Source organism: Bubalus bubalis, chromosome 20, assembly GCF_019923935.1.
Source record: "Bubalus bubalis isolate 160015118507 breed Murrah chromosome 20, NDDB_SH_1, whole genome shotgun sequence".
Taxonomy (NCBI): domain Eukaryota; kingdom Metazoa; phylum Chordata; class Mammalia; order Artiodactyla; family Bovidae; genus Bubalus; species Bubalus bubalis.
In genome coordinates this window covers 41715010-41737687 of record NC_059176.1, presented here as the reverse complement: position 1 = coordinate 41737687, position 22678 = coordinate 41715010, and the positions used below count along the sequence as shown (strand labels likewise).

At 39.9% G+C, this 22678-nt stretch overlaps 1 protein-coding gene across 7 annotated transcripts in view; it reads right to left on the bottom strand.

The window, feature by feature from the left end:
• Positions 1–22678, bottom strand: part of TJP1 (tight junction protein 1) — a 260114-nt gene that overhangs the window by 58016 nt on the left and 179420 nt on the right. For all 7 annotated transcript variants that reach the window (XM_025271181.3, XM_025271182.3, XM_025271183.3 and 4 more), the window contains 2 exons: positions 1561–1685; positions 523–625 (listed from right to left, as the gene is read on the bottom strand). In XM_025271181.3, coding sequence (XP_025126966.1) covers positions 523–625; positions 1561–1685 — 228 coding nt within the window. The remainder of the gene's footprint in view (positions 1–522; positions 626–1560; positions 1686–22678) is intronic.

Here is a 22678-nt window from a genome sequence, read left to right as displayed (position 1 = left end):
TTAAATATGAAGTAAGAGCATAGCAAACATACGAAAAAACAACAAAAGTACCATGAACAACTCTAACAAAACAACCCTTACCACTCTCTCTTTCCTCAAACTGTATCACAGTAACAAGGTAGCAACGCTCTGTGTTTAAGGGATGACATAAAATTTACCTATTAAACAAATCCTGTAACAGAAAAATAGGGCTATAGACTTTAAACCGATTATATGTCAAGATTCCACCTGATTTAAGTGTTTTTTTAAAAAAGGAAATATTAAGCCATAAAAAAGTAATTATTTAACCAGGAATTCCTTCCTTCCTCTACAATCAAAAAAATCCTGGAATCTGAGCTTTGAGAAAATACACACTAGTAACAAAACATACCACCAGTATCAGAAGAGGTGCTCTATGTGTAAATAACTTGAACTACTGTCCCAGATTTTATTTTCTTAAATGGGAAGAATGAAATCAAACACCAAAAACATATCAACAGTATAGCTGATACCTTTATAAAGTTAGAGGTAAAAAACACTTACAATTTTTGCATTTTTCCCACTTTTCCTTAGTTGCTGAACAGCAAACGCATGCTCAACATTATCCATGGAGACTCCATTAACCATTGCCACCCGGTCATTTTCCCTAAAGAAAAAAAATGATCAAAACAACATGTTAGACAGAATCACACAGATAAGTTTATAAAGGAGTTTTCAAGATAGGATTTTAAAAAGATATTCCCATTATGGGCTAATTAATCTATCTTCAGATCAATAATTGTAAACATGTACAACTATTTTCTTTCAGATCGCCCACAAGAAATGTTTAGCAAGTAACTAACCACAGGTCATTTATTATTTACCTATTAATACAAAGGTTCCTGAAAGGACTGAACAGGTATACTGCTGTTGTTGGTCAGTGGCCAAGTCATGTCCAATTCTTTGCAATCCACTGGACTGTAGCACACCAGGCTCCTCTGTTTATGGGATTTTCCAGGCAAGAATACTGGAGTGGGTTGCCATTCCCATCTCCAGGGGATCTTCCTGACTCACGGATCGAACCTGGGTCTCCTGCATTTGCAGGCAGAATCTTTACCACTTGATCCACCTATGAAACCCTGATCAGGTACTATAGCACACAAAATGATTTCTGCTGGTACAGTTACATGCATTCAATGACACTAAGTCATAAGCCTGGAAAAAGTTATTCTATCTTTAAAGATAAAGCCTTTCTCCTTCCAGTTTTCTTTCAGTCCTCCTAATCAAATTCATGTTTTTGCAAGTGCATTTTTTGCCTCTCTTCAATCTTGCTAATCTTCCTGCTTAACAAGAAATGGTAAGATTCTTGGTGAGCAGCTCCTGAAGGCTAGATTCTACTCCAAACTGAGTAACAAGTTTTATTTCCACTATCTTTATTTTTTACACTGACCTACTTAAGGTAAGTGAAACTAGCTTTCCATTTATGACAGATAAGCATAAACACATATTAATTTAGAGAAATCACTAGCATGATGTGCTGGTGGCAGAGGGCAGGAGAGTACCTGTGACCTGGTGCCCACAAGGAGAAAGAAGCACACTTACTGCAGCTGTCCTTCTGCAGGCCCCCCCTTTAGCACATCTGAAATCACGATGGAGGTTTCCCCGCTCTGGAAATGTGGATTATCTCTTCCACCAGATATTGCAATTCCAAATCCAAATCCAGGAGCCTGAAGTAACAATTAGAGTAAAATGTCATTATCAGGTCATCGTCTACAGTCAGTCCTACACAAAACACTCCTCACTTGTCCAGACACACACGAGGATGAGAGATCCCGGTATGGGAACACAGCTCTAATGAATGTAATGCTGGGTGGAACAGAAAACTGAAAACTGCCAACCACGCCAATGTTAAGAACTACCACACACTTAAAAATTCTCAACACTGAAATTCTCAGTTCCTTTTGGCTTTTCAGAAGGTTTCTTGAGGGAATTGGCAGTGCCCCAGTATGATCACCACAAACACTGGCAAACAATTCATAAATGACTCTTATCTGCAACAGAAAGGAGTATAGTGTTGGTATGTGCTTCAAGATGGGGAACCTGGAAAACAATGCTATCTAAAGGAAGACAACTACAAAAGACCACACACATATACAATTCCTCTTATACGAGATTAAAGACCAACACGTTTAAGACAAAGTAGACTGGTGATTTGCTGAGGGCCAGGGTGGTGGAAGGAGATCCAACCAGTCCATTCTAAAGGAGATCAACTCTGGGATTTCTTTGGAAGGAATGATGCTAAAGCTGAACTCCAGTACTTTGGCCACCTCATGCAAAGAGTTGACTCATTGGAAAAGACTCTGATGCTGGGAGGGATTGGGGGCAGGAGGAAAAGGGGGCGACAGAGGATGAGATGGCTGGATGGCATCACCGACTCGATGGACGTGAGTTTGAGTGAACTCCGGGAGATGGTGATGGATAGGGAGGCCTGGTGTGCTGTGATTCATGGGGTCGCAAAGAGTCGGACACGACTGAGCAACTGAACTGAACCGAACTGAGGGTGGTGGAGAGGGATGGAGAGATGGGGGAGGAATGGCTTATGAGTACATTATTTCTTTTTAGGGTAATGAAATGTTTAAAAAGTGACTGGTGATGGTCCTACAGCTCTGTGACTAAACTAAAAAGTCACTAAATTATACATTTTAAAGAGTGAATTGTATAGTATGTGAATTACATTGCAGTAAAGCTACTGCCCACCCTCCCCAAAAAAAGGCTAATGTGAAAAATAAACAGAAAAACATCTGGGTGGCCAAAGTAAAAGCAACTGCCTGAATTTATGTTTCCAAAATAACACAAAGCAAATCACTAGGCAAAACCATACCTTTGGTATAATTCAGAAAAAGAGAATATCCAAATTTCAAAACAGCTAGACACAGGGCTCAAATTTCAAAAATAAATAAAATAGGAAATATTAGAAAGAAAACAACTTTTAGCACACAATGAGAAAACATAAGAGACTACAGAACAAATTCAAATAAATGGGATAACTTAGATAATGGAAAATTTTGTAAGGAAATATAGATTATTGAAATTGACTCTATTAGAAATTACATTTAAACAACCCAATTTCTGGAGAGGAAACAGAGATAGTTATGAGGGAATTATCTCACAAAAAATACCAGGCACAGATATTTCACAGGGGAATTCCACCAAAACATCGATATCCAGAGAGCCTTGGAACTCCATGAGTCGTTCCAGAGCATTCTAACATTAAAGGGAGATTTCTCAACTCTTCTCAAGAAGCAATTGTAACACTGACATCTAAATGTGATAATGACTCCCCATGATCAAAACAGAGCCCCCTCCAAATAGTACAGCCTAACACCATTTTTAAAGGCCTACATCATATAAATACACCATGACAAGGTGGTTTATTTCCAAAACTGGTATATTAGGAAAGCCATTATATAAGAGTTATATACTAGTAAAACTGGGGGGGTGGGGGGGGGATTAAGAAGATGCTTTCAATCTATTTTAATATTTTTTTCCCACACACATTATTTGAAAAGGAGTTACTTTAGAAAGTCTCTAGGGTAATGATGGATATTCATATTTCATTTTATATCGGTAAGTGACAGTTTCTTAGTAGGAGGCTGTAGTGTGCAATCTGAAACTGACACAGAGGACCTTCTGTATTTGTTGTTACACGAACACCTGTCCACTGGCCCATTCTGGACTTTGAATGGATATTTTATCCATCATGATTTTATAACAGCATGAAACTGAAAGTCATTTAGTCATGTCTGATTCTCTGCAAACCCACGGACTATACAGTCCATGGAATTCTCCAGGCCAGAATACTGGAGTGGGTAGCCTTTCCCTTCTCCAGGGGATCTTCCCAACCCAGGGATCAAACCCAGGTCTCCAGCATTGCAGGTGGATTCTTTACCAGCTGAGCCACAAGGGAAGACCAAGAATACTAGAGGGGGTAGCCTACCCCTTCTCCATTTTCCCAACCCAGGAATTGAACCAGGGTCTCCTGAATTGCAGGTAGATTCTTTACCAACTGAGCTATCAGGGAAGCCTTATAAGAGATGTCTTTAGTCATCTGGAAAATACTTCAAACGATGACACATTTCATCATTATATAACATTTTTTTAAGTTATGCTTTAATGAATATCACCACCAATGCAATCACAGTCTTAAAGTACTGCAAAGTATTGAGCTCATCTCATGGTGGCAGATAATCCAAATTTTTGTGAAAAAATTCAATTTTCCTTGCCTGGAAACAAATATTATCAGCTGTCTTCCTTAAAGGAACAGGTAGTTACTGGAGAGAAATACCTGTCAAACATTCCAGTCTGGATAATCATTCCTTCAAATAAAAACAGTGTCACATACACCAATACGCAGATGGTTGAGCTTCCAATTCAAACAATCAGCACACAAGTACTTCACTATAAAGCAGAAATGCCTTATGCATATTTCTCATTTCAATATATGGTAGCATGCTAGTATGTTTTAATTTTTGTATTTTTTAATACTTTTATTTATTTACTTTCTGACTATGCTGCGTGCGTTTTCATTGCTGTGCCCAGGCTTTGCCTAGTTGCAGCATGGGAGGATTATCTCCAATTGTGTTGCATGGGCTTCTCTTGTTGCAGAGCAGGGGCTCTTGGCCACATGGGCTTCCGTAGTTGCAGCTCCTCTGGCAGATGATTTTTTAAATGTCTTTTCACAAGCTGACATAGTAAAACTAGTAACTTTTACTACTTTCAGTTACTCTGCAGCAGAACTGGAAGCGCTCTTAGGAGCTGTGTGTGCGCCCAGGGCTCCCTGAGGGTCTAGTGCCACACTCCTTGATCTGTCAGGGCTGAGGCCAGATTCACCTCATACCTCTGCTGCTGAAACTTCACTGCAAGTATCAACACAGTGAAAAAGACAAGTGACATTTTTGTGCTGTTATGTAAATAGCTTGTACTAAGTACAAAAAGACTTCAGAGACCTTCGGGGTCCTCAGCCCATACTTCTAAAACACTGACATTAAAAACCATTGAAAAATGTGGGGGGAAAAAAGAGCCAATGAAACACACAATTCAAAGATATGAACTGTTAAAACTCATAATTAGAGAAATACACATTAAAATCACATAGAGAATGGTAAAAAATTAAAGTATAACAGCACATTTTGTTGAGGAGGCTACAGCAAAAGAGGCCCCACTGCTAATGGTCAGCAAAGTGCTGCAGCTCTGTGGGGAGGAACCTGGCAATCCTAACGAAATCACAAACTGTTTACTCACCCAACAGTAAGAAAACACACATGTGCACAGTCATTCACTGCAGACTGTTAGCTGCAAATACTGGAAAAAACTAATGCCCAAGTGTTATCTCCAGGGCAGGGCTGGGAGGGGTGTGTTCAGTTCAGTTCAATTTGCAACCCCATGGACTGCAGCACGCCAGGCCCCCCTGTCCATCACCAACTCCTGGAGTTTACTCAAACTCATGTCCATTAAGTTGGTGGTGTCATCCAACCATCTCAATCCTGTCGTCCCCTTCTCCTCCCTCCTTTAATCTTTCCTAGCACCAGGATCTTTTCCAATGAGTCACTTCTTCACATCAGGTGGCCAAAGTATTGGAGTTTCAGCTTCAGCATCAGTCCTTCCAAAGAAATCCCAGGGCTGATCTCCTTCAGAATGGACTGGCTGGATCTCCTTATCATCCAAGGGACTCTCAAGAGTTTTCTCCAACACCACAGGTCAAAAGCATCAATTCTTCTGCACTCAGCTTTCTTTATAGTCCAACTCTCAGATCCATATATGACTACTGAAAGAACCATAGCTTTGACTAGATGGACCTTTGTTTGCAAAGTAATGTCTCTGCTTTTTAATATGCTGTCTAGGTTGCTCATAGGAGTCTTTTAATTTCATGGCTGCATTAACCATCTGCAGTGATTTTGGAGCCCAGGAAATAAAGTCTGTCACTGCTTCCATTGTTTCTCCATCTATTTGCCATGAAGTGAAGGACCAGATACCATGATCTTCGTTTTTTGAATGCTGAGTTTTAAGACAGCTTTTTCACTGTCCACTCTCACTTTCATCAAGAGGCTCTTTAGTTCTTTTTTGGTTTCTGCCAGAAGGATGGTATCATCTGTGTCAGTTCAGTTCAGTTGCTCAGTCGTGTCCGACTCTTTGCAACCCCATGAACCGCAGCACACCAGGTCTCCCTGTCCATCATCAACTCCCAGAGTCCACCCAAACCCATGTCCATTGAGTCAGTGACACCATCCAACCATTTCATCCTCTTCTCCTTCTCCTGCTTTCAGTCTTTCCCAGCATCAAGGTCTTTTCCAATGAGTCAGCACTTTGCATCAGGTGGCCAAAGTATTGGAGTTTCAGCTTCAACATCAGTCCTTCCAATGAACACCCAGGACTGATCTCCTTTAGGATGGACTGGTTGGATCTCCTTGCAGTCCAAGGGACTCTCAAGAGTCTTCTCCAACACCACAGTTCAAAAGCATCAATTCTTCTGCGCTCAGCTTTCTTTAGTCCAACTCTCACATCCATACATGACCACTGGAAAAACCACAGCCTTGACTAGATGGACCTTTGTGGCAAGTAATGTCTCTGCATTTTAATATGCTGTCTAGGTTGGTCATAACTTTCCTTCCAAGGAGTAAGTAAGCGTCTTTTAATTTCATGGTTGTAATCACCATCTGCAGTGATTTTGGAGCCCAGAAAAATACAGTCAACCACTGTTTCCCCATCTATTTGCCATGAAGTGATGGGAGCGGATGCCATGATCTTAGTTTTCTGAATGTTGAGCTTTAAGCCAACTTTTTTACTATCCTCTTTCACTTTCATCAAGAGGCTCTTTAGTTCTTCCTCACTTTCTGCCATAAGGGTGGTGTCATATGCATATCTGAGGTTATTGATATTTCTCCTGGCAATCTTGAGGGATGTGTTATTCTTTGGCTTTTTTTCCTCCTTGGGAAGAAGCTAGGAGTAATCTTTTATTCTGTGTGCTTTAATGCTTACATTTATATCTTGCTTGCTAGTTCTTCTTTTTTAAAAATTTAAAATGTAACACAAAAATATTAAAGAAATACCTCAAATGAAAATGTCAGGAACTCTCATGGAGAGGAGAGATGAGTAGCTATTTCTGAGGATTTGCTTGTGAACAGTGAGTGCAGTTCTGGCTGCAGGAGACAGGGCCTCAGAGCCAGCAGACCTCACACTGCGGGGCGTCATCCTGCTGCGTCAGCACTCCCTAGGCTACCTTCATGACTACCCAGGAGGTCTTTGATGCCGAGCCCTGGCAGCAGATGAGACTCACTTGGGATCAGTGTCGAAAGTGCTCGACGATTTCCAGCCCCTCAACAGATATCAATTAAACAATACTAGATGAGGGCGATGGCAGGTATTCTTTTAAAAATCTCACATCATGCAAAATGCCAAGCTGGATAATTCCCAAGCTGGAATCAAGATTGCGGGGAGAAATATCAACAACTTCAGATATGAAGATAAAACCACTCTAATGACAGAAAGTGAAGAGGAAATAAAAAGCCTCTTGATGAAGGTGAGAGAGTGAAAAAGCTGGCTTAAAACTCAACATTCAAAAAACTAAGATTATGGCATCTGGTCCCAACACTTCACAGCAGACAGGGGAAAAGTGGAAACAGTGACAGATTTTATTTTCTTGAACTCCAAAATCATTACAGTTGGTGACTGCAGCCACAAAATTAAAAGACACCTGTCCTTTGGAAGGCAAGTCATGACAAACCTAGACATATTAAAAAGCAGAGATGTCATGTTCCTGACAAAATTCCACATAGTCAAAGCCATGGTTTTTCCAGTAGTCATGTATGGATGTGAGAGCTTGCACATAAAGAAGCTGAGTGCAAAGAATTGATGCTTTCAAACTGTGGTGCTGGAGAAGACTCTGAGAGTCCCTTGGGCTGCAAGGAGATCAAACCAGTCAATCCTAAAGGAAATCAACCCTGAACATTCACTGGCAGGACTGATGCTGACGCTCCAACCCTTTGGCCACCTAATTCGAAGAACCAACTCACTGGAAAAGACCTTGATGCTGGGAAAGAATGAGGGCAGGAGGAGGAGGAGGGGATGAGAGAGGATGAGATGGCTGGATGCCATCATTGACTGAATGGATATGAGTCTGAGCAAACTGGGAGATACTGAAGGACAGGGAAGCCTGGCATGCTAACAGCAACAAAGCGATTCTAATGGGCAGTCAGGGCTAAAAATGTCAGCCTTAAACACTTATACACTTAAACATCAGACGTGAGTGACAGTCACAACTCCACAGGCTCAGCGATCCCCCTACACTCCCTTCTCCCAGGGAAGGCCCCCTCTGAAACCTGTGCAGACTGACACTGTCACCACCGTTTCATCTGGCCTCTCCTCCATGGCACCACAATCTACTCTCCATTGGGCTGCAAGGATTATTATTCTAGAGCAAATCTGACTCTGCTGTTTCACTACCCTCCACATTTGCAGTATCCTGAAAGGCATGGCCAACGTGCTTCCCAGCACCGGTCCTGGCTCTGACACTCGTCACCACTGCTCCCACTTCAGCAGTCCACGCACATCAAGCTCTGAGCTTTTGCATTCTTCTCTGCTTGGGATTCCTATGGCTCCTCACCCTTTGACATTCAGGTTCACTGCTGTCTCCTTCCTAAAACCATCCCAGCCCTCCACGGGCAGCAGTCCTGTCTTGTAGGCTCCCTGAGCACCCACACCTAGTCCGACCCCACACAAGCACAGTAAGTAGCCTGGATGTCAGAGCTCCACTTGGGAGGGAGCTACACATGCTTCTACAGTCCCAGCTAAGCCCAACCCTGCACCAGCCTAACACAAAGTGGGTGAACAACGTTAGTGCACTAGAGCACTGTAAGTATCTGACTATTCAATTTAACTCCATTTCCCTTTAGAGTTGTCTTTTTTACAACTAGCACGAATTTAAGCACTAAATACTCATTAGCAGCCATAGTAGTTCCAAGGATTTAGAATTTTCTGCATCTCCAAATAAAAACCCACAGACATTCACAACAAAACCAGGTAACCAATACACCCCATTGAGGACGCAGGTGGAGAGGATCAACACCTGTTAGATGTGCATGCTCCCAACTCAAGAAGAGAGCCACAGGCAGCTGATGTCTCCCAAACTGGAGGAACCCCCAAATAACTGACATAATAGCAGCTGAAATCAGTCATCAATGAGAGCAAGAGCCTGCAGAGAGCCTGAATGGGGGGAGCGGTGTCACCCCAGGACTTCTCAATACGGACCCGCCACGCCCTGTGAAGACTGTGGGTTCAGACTCCAGGGGACAGGAGAGCAGAACATACAAGGTGCGGAGGGCACAGGCCTAGAAAGCGTCCGAAAACAGTAGCTATGTTTCTTGAGCGCAAGCATACACATACAAGAAGACTAAGCCAATTTCTAAAAGCTCAAGAAGGCTAATTTCCCATAAAAATGAACACAAAAGGGATTATGATAAAATCCCCAACAAAACTGCTATAGAAGATGGAGAGCAGCAGAATATCCCTAAGGAAAATGGAAGCATGGCAAAAAGAGTGCTCAAAAGAAAAATAAAGGATCAAAACTGCGACTTTTATTAAGCAAGTGAAAAGACATAAAGAAAACTTACAGGACATAACAGTACAAACAAGAATTTTCAAAAACTAAAAAATGAGGCCGACAGAATTCATGCTAATTAGAAAATTTTAAAAGCAATTTTATATAGGGACACAAATAAATATACTACCATGAAAGAAACAAAGTAAAACAGAAATCATTTTTAAAACAGAAATGATTCAGGGATTTTTTAAAAAAAGGATTTGAGAGGAAATGACAAATAATGAAGACAGGCAAAAGAGATACAACATATAAATAAAAGGAGTTCCTAAAGAACAAAACCAAAATAAAAGAAAAAATAAAACAGTAAAACTAGAATTAAATATTTCCTTTCCTATATACATTATATAGATAGATAAAAAACTGTACACACTCAAAGGACACAAATCCCTGTAGATATCTGAGAATACCAATTCAGAGGAAACACCAAAATATATTCAAGTAAACTGACTAGATTTTAAGGAAGAAGACTCATTTGTATCTAGGCAAAATTTTAAAAGAAATAAAAATCAGATTATCATCACATTAGGGTAGTGACCCATTATGTCAAAAATACTCAAGGGAAACAGTGAGTTACGGGGTTTTATGTCCCGTAAAGCTAATCTTCAAGTATAAAAGGGCAGAGATAAGCTACTAAACATGTAAAAAAACCCTTAGGGAATATCGGTTTTCATGATCCCTTCCTAATAGAAAATAACTTTCTGACAATCAAAATGACAAGCATCACATGAAAAGGACTGGTGATAAAGATACACCTACATACAATACTAAGATTAAATGAGGATTAAAGGATGAAAGGGTTAAATTTTATAATAACTATATGATGAAGATAGTTGTAAAACCATTTCTTTAAATGGGGGAGAGGAACAGTGTGAGCATTTGCTAAAAAAACTTTTAATACTGTTTCCAGTAATCAAAATTGACGATAGTATAATTATTACTATCCCAAGGCAATTGTATACTCTGTATTGGATTTACAAAAACACTAGCATGGTGCTTTTCAGAGGGATTTTCCAAAGAAATGGAAAATAATCCACTTTTCTCACATATGTTGACCATAAAAAAATTTAGATGCATCAAAATATAGTTGATTTTCATATCTTTACATGAGAAAATGTCCAAGATAATGATTTATTATGGTGATGGGAGAACTGGTTTAAAACACTATATATAATATGATCTCATTTATTTGTATGCACACACACATATATGGCTATAGTTTTTGGATGAATTAAAAGCATCAGAAGAATTTTATTTCCATCATATTTCATTCTTTCAAGACCACAAGCAGCCTGTACTTTTACCTTTTACCTATATAGGAAAGGATTAGTGAAACTAATCTGATGGTAAACAGGAGACCTACAATCTGTTCAGTTACTTTCCCATTTCACTGAACACTAGATACACCCATTCCTTTACATTATAATTGCTTCTGCAGAGAGTAGTTACAACAGGGGCCATATGGCCAACAAAGCTAAAACTATTTACTGTCTGACCTTCTGTATCAAGAGGAATGGTTTGCCCACTCATCTGCTGAAATTCTTCTTATTTTTTAGTCAAATGATAATTGCTTTACAGAATTTTGTTGTTTTCTGTTAAACTTCAACTTGAATCAGCTATAGGTGTACATATGACCCTTCCCTCTTGAACCTCCCTCCCAATCCCAGCCCTCTAGGTTGATACTGGAACACCTGTTTCAGTTCCCTGAGACACGGCAAATTCCCACTGGCTATCTATTTTACCTATGGTAATATAAGTTTCCATGTTACTCTCTCCATACATCTCACCCTCTCCTCCCCTCTAAGTATTTCCTGATCCCTTAAAAGACTTCTTAAAAGGGGGGAAAGAGTCCTGAAAGTTGCTGGCTGCTGAAATAGAACTGCACAATATGAACACACCCTCCTCCAAAGACTCTTCTGTCTCCTTCAAAAATGCTCAACTCTTTGAAGATTCTTCTTGCCTTTTTTCCCTCCTGTTTTTATGCCAAATTTCTACAACTACATTTCTACATTTATTCTAAAACTTAATTCTAACTTTTCTCACCTTACACACACAGTTTACTTCTACAGTTTCTGTCATCTGCCTCCTCTTTCCTTCTTCCAATCTACCCTCAACATTCTATGAAAACTGTTCCAGTTATATGTTTTCACAGTGAACACAGGGTCAAAAAATTTTTGGACTAAATGGATCCTTTGCAATCATTTGCTCAAGCTCCTTTTCACCAATGAATTCAGAAAGCCTGGAGTCCTATAGTCACTTTACTAACTGATAAGTAGACCACGGGTAGGAAGAGCCTCTTGACGAAAATGAAAGCGGATAGAGAAAAAGCTGGCTTAAAACTTAAAATTCAGAAAACTAAGATCATGGCATCCAGTCCCATCATTTCATGGAAAATAGATGGGGAAACAATGGAAACAGTGACAGACTTTATTTTGTTAGGTTCCAGAATCATTGCAGATGGTGACTGCAGCCATGAAATTAAGACACTTGCTTCTTGGAAGAAAAGCTATGAGCAACCTAGTTCAGTTCAGGCACTCGGTCGTGTCCGACTCCCTGCGACCCCGTGATATGCAGCACGCCAAGCCTCCCTGTCCATTACCAACTCCCGGAGTTTACCCAAACTCATGTCCACTGAGTCAGTAATGCCATGTAACCATCTCATCCTCTGTTGTCCCCTTCTCCTCCTGCCTTCAATCTTTCCCAACATCAGGGTCTTTTCACATGAGTCAGCTCTTCACATCAGGTGGCCAAAGTATTGGAGTTTCAGCTTCAACATCAGTCCTTCCAATGAACACCCAGGACTGATCTCCTTTAGGATGGACTGGTTGGATCTCCTTGCAGTCCAAGGGACTCTTCAAGAGTCTTCTCCAACACCACAGTTAAAAAGCATCAATTCTTCTGAGCTCAGCTTTCTTTAGTCCAACTCTCACATCCATACATGACCACTGGAAAAACCACAGCCTTGACTAGATGGACCGTTTTTGACAAAGTAATGTCTCTGCTTTTTAATATGCTGTCTGGGTTGGTCATAACTTTCCTTCCAAGGAGTGAGCGTCTTTTAATTTCACGGCTGTAATCACCATCTGCAGTGATTTTGGAGCCCAAAACATAAAGTCAGCCACTGTTTCCCCATCTATTTGCCATGAAGTGATGGGACCAGATGTCCCACGATCTTAGTTTTCTGAATGTTGAGCTTTAAGCCAACTTTTTCACTCTCCTCTTTCACTTTCATCAAGAGGCTCGTTAGTTCTTCTTCATGTTCTGCCATAAGGGTGGTGTCATCCACATATCTGAGGTTACTGATATTTCTTCTGGCAATTTTGATTCCAAAAATTCCAATTTTGTGCTTCATCCAGCCCAGCGTTTCTCATGATGTACTCTGCATGTAAGTTAAATAAGCAGGGTGACAATATACAGCCCTGACGTACTCCTTTTCCTATTTGGAACCAGTCTGTTATTCCATGTCCAGTTCTAACTGTTGCTTCCTGACCTGCATATAGATTTCTCAAGAGGCAGGTCAGGTGGTCTGGTATTCCCACCTCTTTCAGAATTTTCCACAGTTTATTGTGATCCACAAAGCCAAAGGCTTTGGCATAGTCGATAAAGCAGAAATAGATGTTTTTCTGGAACTCTCTTGCTTTTTCGATGATCCATCGAATGTTGGCAATTTGATCTCTGGTTTGTTCCTCTTTCTTTTCTAAAACCAGCTTGAACATCTGGAAGTTCACGGTTCATGTATTGCTTAAGCCTGGCTTGGAGAATTCTGAGCATTACTTTACTAGCGTGTGAGATGAGCAACCTAGACAGCATATTAAAAAGTAGAGACTTTGCACAACAAAGGTCAGTCTAGTTAAAGCTACAGTTTTTCCAGTAGTCACGTATGGATCTGAGAGTTGGACCATAAAGAAAGCTGAGCACCGAAGAACTGATGCTTTTGAACTGTGGTATTGGAAAAGACTTAGTAAAAATCCCTAGGACCACAAAGAGATCAAACCAGTCAATCTTAAAAGAAATCAGTCCTGAATATTCATCGGAAGGACTGATGCTGAGGCTGAAGCTCCAATACTTTGGCCACCTGATGCGAAGAACTGACTCACTGGAAAAGACCCTGATGCCGTCAAAGATTGAAGGCAGGAGGAGAAGGGGGCGACAGAAGATGAGATGGCTGGATGGAATCACTGACTCGATGGATATGAGTCTGAGCAAGCTCTGGGAGTTGGTGATGGACAGGGAAGCCTGGCATGCTGTAGTCCAGGGAGTCACAGAGTCGGACATGACTGACTGACTGAACAGGACACCTCCAATTGGGGGTGTCCTCCTCCAAAACTGTCCTTTTCTCCACAAAACTGAACTTACCACCAATGTTCTTTAAAAAAAAAAAAAAGAGCCAAACTTTGGCCCCTTTCTTATCAATGTTACTACTTTTTATTTGATTCATTTTATTACACATACATGTAGTTTATGTGCTAGAACTACAAGAGTTTTGAATTTTAGGTATTATATTCCATAAATATCCCTTATATTTAAAGTTAAATTTTACATATAAGTGAGAAGAGCATTATATGCTGCGTCCAGAGACCTGCAGTCAAGATGCTCCTCCTTGGGACCATTTCCCTAGACCTTTCTGAGACTTAGGTTTATTCTATGTGGTTACTGACACCTGTCATAATGCTGGGAAAGACTGGGGGCAGAGAGGATTAGATGGTTGGATGGCATCACTGACTCAACGGACATGAATTTGAGCAAAGTCTGGGAGATAGCAAAGGACAGGGAAGATTGGCATGCTGCAGTTCATGGGGTCACGAAGAGTTAGACATGACTCAGTGACTGAACACCACCACAGAGAATAAAGGCTCTGAAACATTCATAATGCACTCTATCAATTATACACAATGGCATCCAACCAGGTAAAACAAGGCTAGCTTAGCTTATATCCTCACCTCAGTGTAAATGCTTACTTCTACCCATCACACACTAGTTGATGCAGAATTCCACCCTCCTGGCCTCTTTTCTTAGAACAGCTTTATTGACATATAAATTCATGTCACAGCTTGTATCAGTACTTCATTTCTTGTTCAGCAATATTCCATTGCATGGATATAAGACATTTTGCTTATTCATCATCGATGAATGGGCATGTGGGCTATTTGTAGTTTCAGGCTACCGTGAATAATGCTGCTATGAACACTGATGTTTAAGCTACTGTGCTGGTATCCGTCTTCATTTTTCTTGGGTATATGCCTAGCAGCAGAGCTGCTGGTCACATGTAATTCTATGTTTACCTCTTGAATATTTTAGTTTACCACAGTTGGCTCCACCAGCCAACATCCACATCTTCATCAACACTTATTACTGTCTGCTTCTGTGATCACAGTCATTCCAGACGGTGCCACTCTCACTTTTGACATATGGTTCCCTGATGGTCAGTGCCACTGAGCACCTTTTCATATGTTTATTGAATAGTTCTGTATCTTCTTTGGAGAAATGTCTTATTAAAATTCTTCAGTCCATTTAAAATACTGAATTGTCTTTTTACTTCTGAATTTCTGTATTCTGGATACAAGTCCCTTCTCATGCATCCTTTGTGCTCAGTCACTCAGTCATGTCCGACTGTTTGTGATCCCACGGACTGCAGCCCTCCAGGGTCCTCTGTCCATGGAATTCTCCAGGCAAGAATACTGGAGTGGGTTGCCATTTTCTCCTCCAGAGGATCTTCCCAACCCAGGGATCAAACCTGCCATCTCCCTTGTCTTTCTGTACTGCAGGCAGATTCGTTACTGCTGAGCCACCAGGGAAGCCCCTATCAGATACCTGATTTGCAAATATTTTCTTTCTCCCATTCTATGGGTTATACCTTCACTTTCTTACTGAAAGTTTCTTGGTTTCCTTTGAAACACAAAAAATTTTAATTTTGATGCAGCCTTATTTTACCGGTTTACTCTTTAATTTCCTGTATTTTCATGATCTTATCTAAGAAATCAGTGCCTAACCTCAAGTCATAAAGATTTATTCCTATGTTTTCTTCTAACTTACATTTAGGTTTTGAGCACGGAGGTTAATTATGTTCTTAGTGTAAAACAGGAGTCAAAATTCACTAGTTTTCACATGCTCAACCAGTTATCCCAGTACCATCAGTCAGGACTATTCCTTTTTTCATTTAATTATCCCCGCCCGTTGTTCCAAGGTTATTTATTCAACTACCTCTCTATTTGAAACACTTACCTGCTTGACCTTGTATTATCTATCTCTTAACTAGATTCCTTGCTTTCAACATACTTTCCCCATTTAATTTTTTTAGTTTTAGGTGTACAACATACTGCTTAAATTTTTTTTTTACTTACATAGAGTTGATTTACATTATTTTCAAGTATACAAAACCATGATACAAGTTTTTATAGATTATACTCCTTTTATAGTTACTATAAAAATACTGGCTATAATCCCATCCTATATAATATAACCCTACAGCTTATTTTATAAATAGTAGTCTTATCTCTTAACCCCTCTACTCCTATCTTGAACCTCCCGTTTCCTCTCTTCACTGGTAACCACTAGTTTGTTCTCTTCATCTGTGTCTATTTCTTTTTTGTTATATTCACCAGTTTTATTTTTGATTCTGCATATCATCTAATAAGTGTAATACTCTCTAGGTCCACCCATGTTGTTGCAAATGGCCTTATTTCATTCTTCTTTATGGATGAGGAATACTCCATACTGTCTGGTGGCTCAGACGGTAAAGAATCTGCCACCCGCAATGTGGGAGAGACCTGGGTTTGATCCCTGAATTGGGAAAATCCCCGGGAGGAGAGGACGGCCACCCACTCCAATATTCTTACCTGGAGAATCCCCATGAACAGAGGAGCCTGGCAGGCTACAGTCCATGGGGTCGCTAAGAGTCGGACACAAATGAGTGACTGCACAGCACAATATTCCACTGTGTTTATGTACCACATCTTCTTTATCCATTCACCTGCTGATGAACACTTAGGTTGCTTTAGTATCTTGGTTATTGTTAACTAGTGCTGCTATGAGCACTGAGGTGCATGTATCTTTACAAATTAGTCTTTGTTTTCTTCGAATATACAACCAAAAGTGGAACTGCTAGATTGTATGGTAGTTCTATTTTTGGTTTTCTGAGGAACCGCTGTACTGTTTTCCATAGAAGCTGCACTAGTTTACATTCCCACCAGGGTACTAGGGTTCCCATTTCTCCACATCCTCACCAACACTTGTTATTTGTAGACTTTTTGATGATGGCCATTCTCAAGGTCCCAAGAGGTCCTGGGGCTGGTGTGAGTCTGCTGGCAGGTAGGGATGAGGTCCAGGGGACCATAGGGCTCATGCCCTATGAAAGAAGTGAAAAGAGGTTCTAGGGCTAGTACCAGCCAACTGGTGGGCAGAGGCAAGTCCTGGGGTCTCTGGCTGCAGGGAACCCAGGAACCACTGGTGAGAGGGGCTGAGGCCCAAAGGGTGCTGGGCTGGTGTCTGCCCACTGGTGTGTGAAGCTGCTCACAGGGCTATGCCAATTCACAAGTGGATGCAGCCAGGACCTCGGGTCTCTGGCTGCAGGCCCTGGGGGTCCTGGGGCTAATGAGTGGAAGGATGATTCCAAAATGATCCTTGCCAGCACCAGGGGCCACAGGTTAGAATGAGCTCCCCAAAATGGGCTCTGCCAGTGTCTGTATCCCCTGGGAGCCCTGTGGTTGCCTCCTGACTCTCTAGGAGGCTCTCCTAGATAAGAAGGTGGATATGATCCAGGTTCCTTTCCAATTACTGCTTGTGCCTTGGGTCCTGGACAGTGTGAGACATTCTGTGCCCCTTTAAGAGTGAAGTCTCTACTTTTCACAGCCCTACTGGTGTTCAAAGCCAAGGCCTGGGGTTTCTGGGGATTCGTCTTCCTGGTGCAGGACCAGTGGGCTGGGGAGCCTGATGTGGAGCTCACACTCCACGCCTCAGGAGAACCTCTGCAATTGTGATCATCCTCCCAATTTGTGGGTTGCCCACCTAAGGGTACGGGTCTTGACCGTGACTCCACCCCTCCTACCCATCTCATGTGGCTCCTTATCATCTTTAGTTGTAGATCTTTATATCCCCAAACTTGGTCATCAGTAACTGCTCTGTAAACAGATGTTCATTCTGGTATACCCACGAAACCAGGTGTGCTCAAGGTCTTTCTTCTCTGCCATCATGGCCAAGCCTCTTTCAAAGTTCTCTCAACCCTTTAATTCTTTAGTATAAAAATATCATTTAATCTTTCACATATTAATAGTACTTTTTCAGAAAATAAAAAAGTAGAGAGAACCAACTCATTCCGGAGCATTTATTCATTTCTCAAAGAACTATAAACATATACATGTTTTCTAAGGGAGAACATCTGAAAGTAAAGAAAGCCATGGGTACATCATGGGAGGAAAGGGTGGGACACAGGGCCCCCTGGATGCACTACCATCTCAAATGACAGACCTGCACCTGCCAATACTAAAGCCATTAATACACAACTACTAAGCACCCAAAACGTGGCTATTCTTACCTGAAATGTGCTGAAATTGCAAGATGTGCATCGGTTTTGTAAGACTCAGTATGGAAAAGAAAAAGCAAAGTACAGTATATCAATTTTTAAATATTAATTACATATTGAAAATGACAATATTTTGGATATACTGAATTAAATAAAGATCTATTATAAAGTCAATTCACACACAGTTTACATTTTTCAATGTTAAGACCAGGAAAATTATAATTACATTGTGGTTTTTATTATATTGCTACTGGGCAATGCTGCTATTTTATCTCTGAAAAGCGATTGTGTTGAATATATAGGCTTCCTAGGAAATTAAGCTTCATTGGGCATAACTAAGTACACCAAGCACTAAAAGGGTAATGCAAGAGGAGATGGGATAAACAGCCGCCTGGGGTATATATTCATCTATCACTGAGGATAAAAAAATCCATGAGGCAAGGAATGCTGCCTATTTCTTTTCTGATAAACTTCCCAGAACTACAACAGTGCTTGGCATACAGTGGAGCTAAATTACTTAGCTTTGAAGAATGAATAGGATTTCAATGGTTTCTAGTATTCTAAGAAGACAGTTTCCTCTGAAGATGCAAACAGAAGGAGAAGGAAATACAGAAGCATATCATATATTTTTCTGGACAGTAAACAGCAGAAAATGGTAGCTTAATCCACAGGATTTTTATTCTTTTGAAAAACAAAGTTACCTTTGCTTTTCACATAACTAACATTGGATGTCAAAGAATATGGATTTGCCTTTATCTGTCAAGACACAGTGTCTATAACTCCAGGTTACTGCCAAAAGCATACAGTCTCAAATTATCTCCTTCACACTACTGTTCCAAAAGTTCACTTGACTCACCTCTAGGAGAATGACTGTCTCATTCCTTTGCCAGTGTTTCTTAAATATGTGATGCTAGAGGCCACAGCCCTCCCTTTCAAACATGTGGTTTTAAACATACACATGAGGGGTTCCATCCCAGATGGAAAGAATCCAGATCTTGAGGAGTGGGGATGATCCAGTTACTCTTCTTTACAATAAACCTAGAGGGCTACTGCTCTCCATCAGTGGTCAGCAGACCATGGCCTGCGGGCTAAATCCAGCTAGCTGCCACTGTGTAAATAAAGCTCTCCTGGAACAGAGCGGCACCCATCTGTTAACCTACTCTCTATGATTGCTTCTGCAACCATAGCCATGACAGAGATGCATGGCCTGCAAGGCCTGAAGTATTTATTAGCTGGCTCTTCACAGTAAAAGTTTGCTGACAGTACTCTAGATAGTCCATATTTTATTCTGGATCAACTCAGAAAACCAAAGGAAAGACATCTGGAAGACAGTTCTGCAGCCTCAGAGAATGAAGTCAACTGAATTATGCTTTCTTTGGTGTTAAGTCTTACAGTGACAGGTCTATTTTTAAAAACCTTCAAAAACATTTCCTGGAGGGATGGTTGCTGAGGATTTCCATTCTGTCCTAGTCTCTCTCTGATGAGGCCCAGGGGCACACAGCTCTGTGTTCCCAGCACAACAGTAAATGTGTTTGAAAACCAAAGAATTGTGAATTATACACACTCATCTTCTCCCCAAGTTATCTTTTGGTGACATTTTTCTGGGCTGGTATCCTCCTTAAAGCAAAAGAAACCTGAAGCCCAGGAAGAGCGAGAGAAGGGAATCCACACTGATCTCTCCAGATGGGAGTCCCAGACCTTTTCCTGAGGACCACCACTTCCATGAAGAGCTGGTGGGACACTTTTAAATTAACACATTCAGAAAATCAGACTCTTGTTTCTTCACCATTCAGAATCTTTTCCTACTTGGCCTAAGACAATGAGACAGATCTGTAGAAAATAAACTAGCATTTGCCCAAAACTGAGAAAACCTGGCAGAACAGTAAAAAAGGAGAAACATCCTTTAGCTAATTTAAATGTCTTATTTTATTTTACTTATTTAAAAACTAAAAGGTATTAGGGGAAAAAAAATGTAATGTGGTATGTGGTTAAATTACACCCTATGGTCTCAAATGATCTAGCTTCTACCTTAAGAAATTATAAAAAGAACAGCAACTTAAACCCAATATAAGTAGAAGAAACACTAAAATAAGAGTAGAAACCAGTGAAATACAAAGCAGAAAATTTAAAAATATCACTAAAAAGAAAAGCAGGTATTTTGAAAAATCAATAAAATTGTTTAAACCTACAGCCAGACTGACCAAAAAATGAGAAGGCACAGATTACCAATATCAAAAATGAAAATATTATAGATCCTAAGACATTAAAATAAGGGAGTGTTATGAATAACTTTATGTCTATAAATTTGATAATTCAGATAAAAGGAACAAAATACTTTGAAAGGTACAAATTACCAAAGCTACAAAAAAAAAAAATCTCCTAAAGCTAACAAAGAAGAAACATATAACCTGAAGAGTCCTATACAAAATCAAAGAAAACAAATGTTTAGTTAAAAGCTTTTTCATGAAGAAAACTCCAGAACCAGACGGCTACACTGAGTCAAGAGAACTTCAGCTGCACACCGAGTCTGCCAGGGAGCACAGCAAGGAGACAGGCAGCCTTCCTCACTCCTGAACCAGCACACATACAAGAAAAAAGTACTAGCCAATATCCTAAGCCAGCACACACGTGAGGAGAAAGTACTAACCAATATCCTAAATCAGTACACACACGAGAAAAAAGTACTAACCAATAACCTAAACCAGTACACACACAAGGAGAAAGTACTAACCAGTATCCTTCATGAATGCAGAAACAAGTGTCTCCACAGAACATCAGCAAAGCAATCCAGCCATATATAAAATGAGCAACACATCACAACTAGGCAGAATTTATCCTGGGAATGGAAGGCTGTTCAACTCCAAAAAGCAAGAAACTGAATATATCAACAGACTAAAAGCTTTAGAGTGATAACTTTAATCAATTTAATGATAACCTCCATCAATACTTAGGAAAAAAGCATGGGCAAAAATCCAAAATCTACTCATGACTTTAAAAAAAGGCCTTTTAGCAAAGTAAGTATAAAAGGGCACTTCCTCAACCTATTAAATGGCAAAATAGAAACACAAGGCCACTTCTTTAACCTCATAAAAGGCATCTACAAAAACCTTACTGCCAACATCACACACAAGGCTGAAAAAGATGTCTGCTCACAGTACCTATTCAGCAATATCCTGGAAGTCCTAGCTAGTACAGTCAGACAAGAAAAAGAAATGAATAGATCAAAAAAGATGAAATAAAACTGCCTCTATTCACAAATGACTGCCCACATAGAAAAATGCAAAAGAAATCTACCATGAAAGTTCCTAGAACTTCTAAGTTTAGAAGTTTCAAGTTCACTATTAAAAGAAACAAAAATCAACTGTATTTCTACATATTAATACACAATCAAAAATGAAATTTAAAAACTACTATTTACAACAGCATAAGGAAACATAAAATATGCTTATCAAGAAATCTTAACAAAGTGTGTGTAGAATCTGTATGCTGAAAACTACAAAACAGTACTAAGGTAAATGGAGAGATATACTACATCCATAATTTATACTGTTGAGGAATACTCAATACTGTTAAGATACCAATTCTCCCCAAATGGATCTGCAGATTCAATGCAATCCCAATGAGAATCCTAGCAGATTTTTTTGTAATTTGACATTTTAAAATTTACATAGCAAGGCAAAGGAATTAGTTAAAATAATTAAAAAATAATAGAAAAATAAAAAATTTGGAGGCATCACACTACCTAATTTCCACACTTAATATAAAGTTACAATTATCAAGGCAGAAACAACAAGCAAAAGGATAGACACACAGCTCAACAGAACAGACTAGGGAAAGACTCACACATACAATGGTCATTGATTTTTTTTTTAAAAAGACTGTTTTTCATGGGGACAGTTTTTAAAGTCTTTATTGCATCTGTTACAATACTGTTTCTGTTTTATGTTTGGGCTTTTTGGCTGTGAGACACGTGGGATCTTAGTTTCCCAAAAAGGACTGAACCAGCACTCTCTGTACTGGAAGGCCAAGTCTCAAACACTGCACCCCCAGGAGAGTCCCAGTCATTGATTTCTGACAAAGGTAGAAAGCAATTATGAAGAAAGAATAACCTTTTCATAAGTGGTTGGTCAAAAAAGTGGACATCTGTATTAAAAAAAAAAAACAAAACCCTTGCCCTTATTTTATAATACATACAAAATTTAATTAATAATAATAATTAAAAAAAAAAAAAACACTTCCAGAAGAAAATAACAGGAATAATAATTGGGACCTTGGGTTTGGCAGAATTCTCAAATACAAAACTAAAAGCAAAACTGATAAAAGCAAAAACTAATAAATTAGACTTTATCAAAATTGAAAACGTACGCTCTACAAAAGACACTGTTAAGAGCAGGGAAAAGGCAAGTCACAGGGGAAAATATGTGCAAAACAGTATCTAGTAAAGAACTTGTATCTAGAAGATATTAAAACTTTCAAAACTCAGTAACAACTTCTGTGCAGCAAGGGATACAGTCAGCAGAATGCAAAGGTAATCCATGAAATGGGAAAAA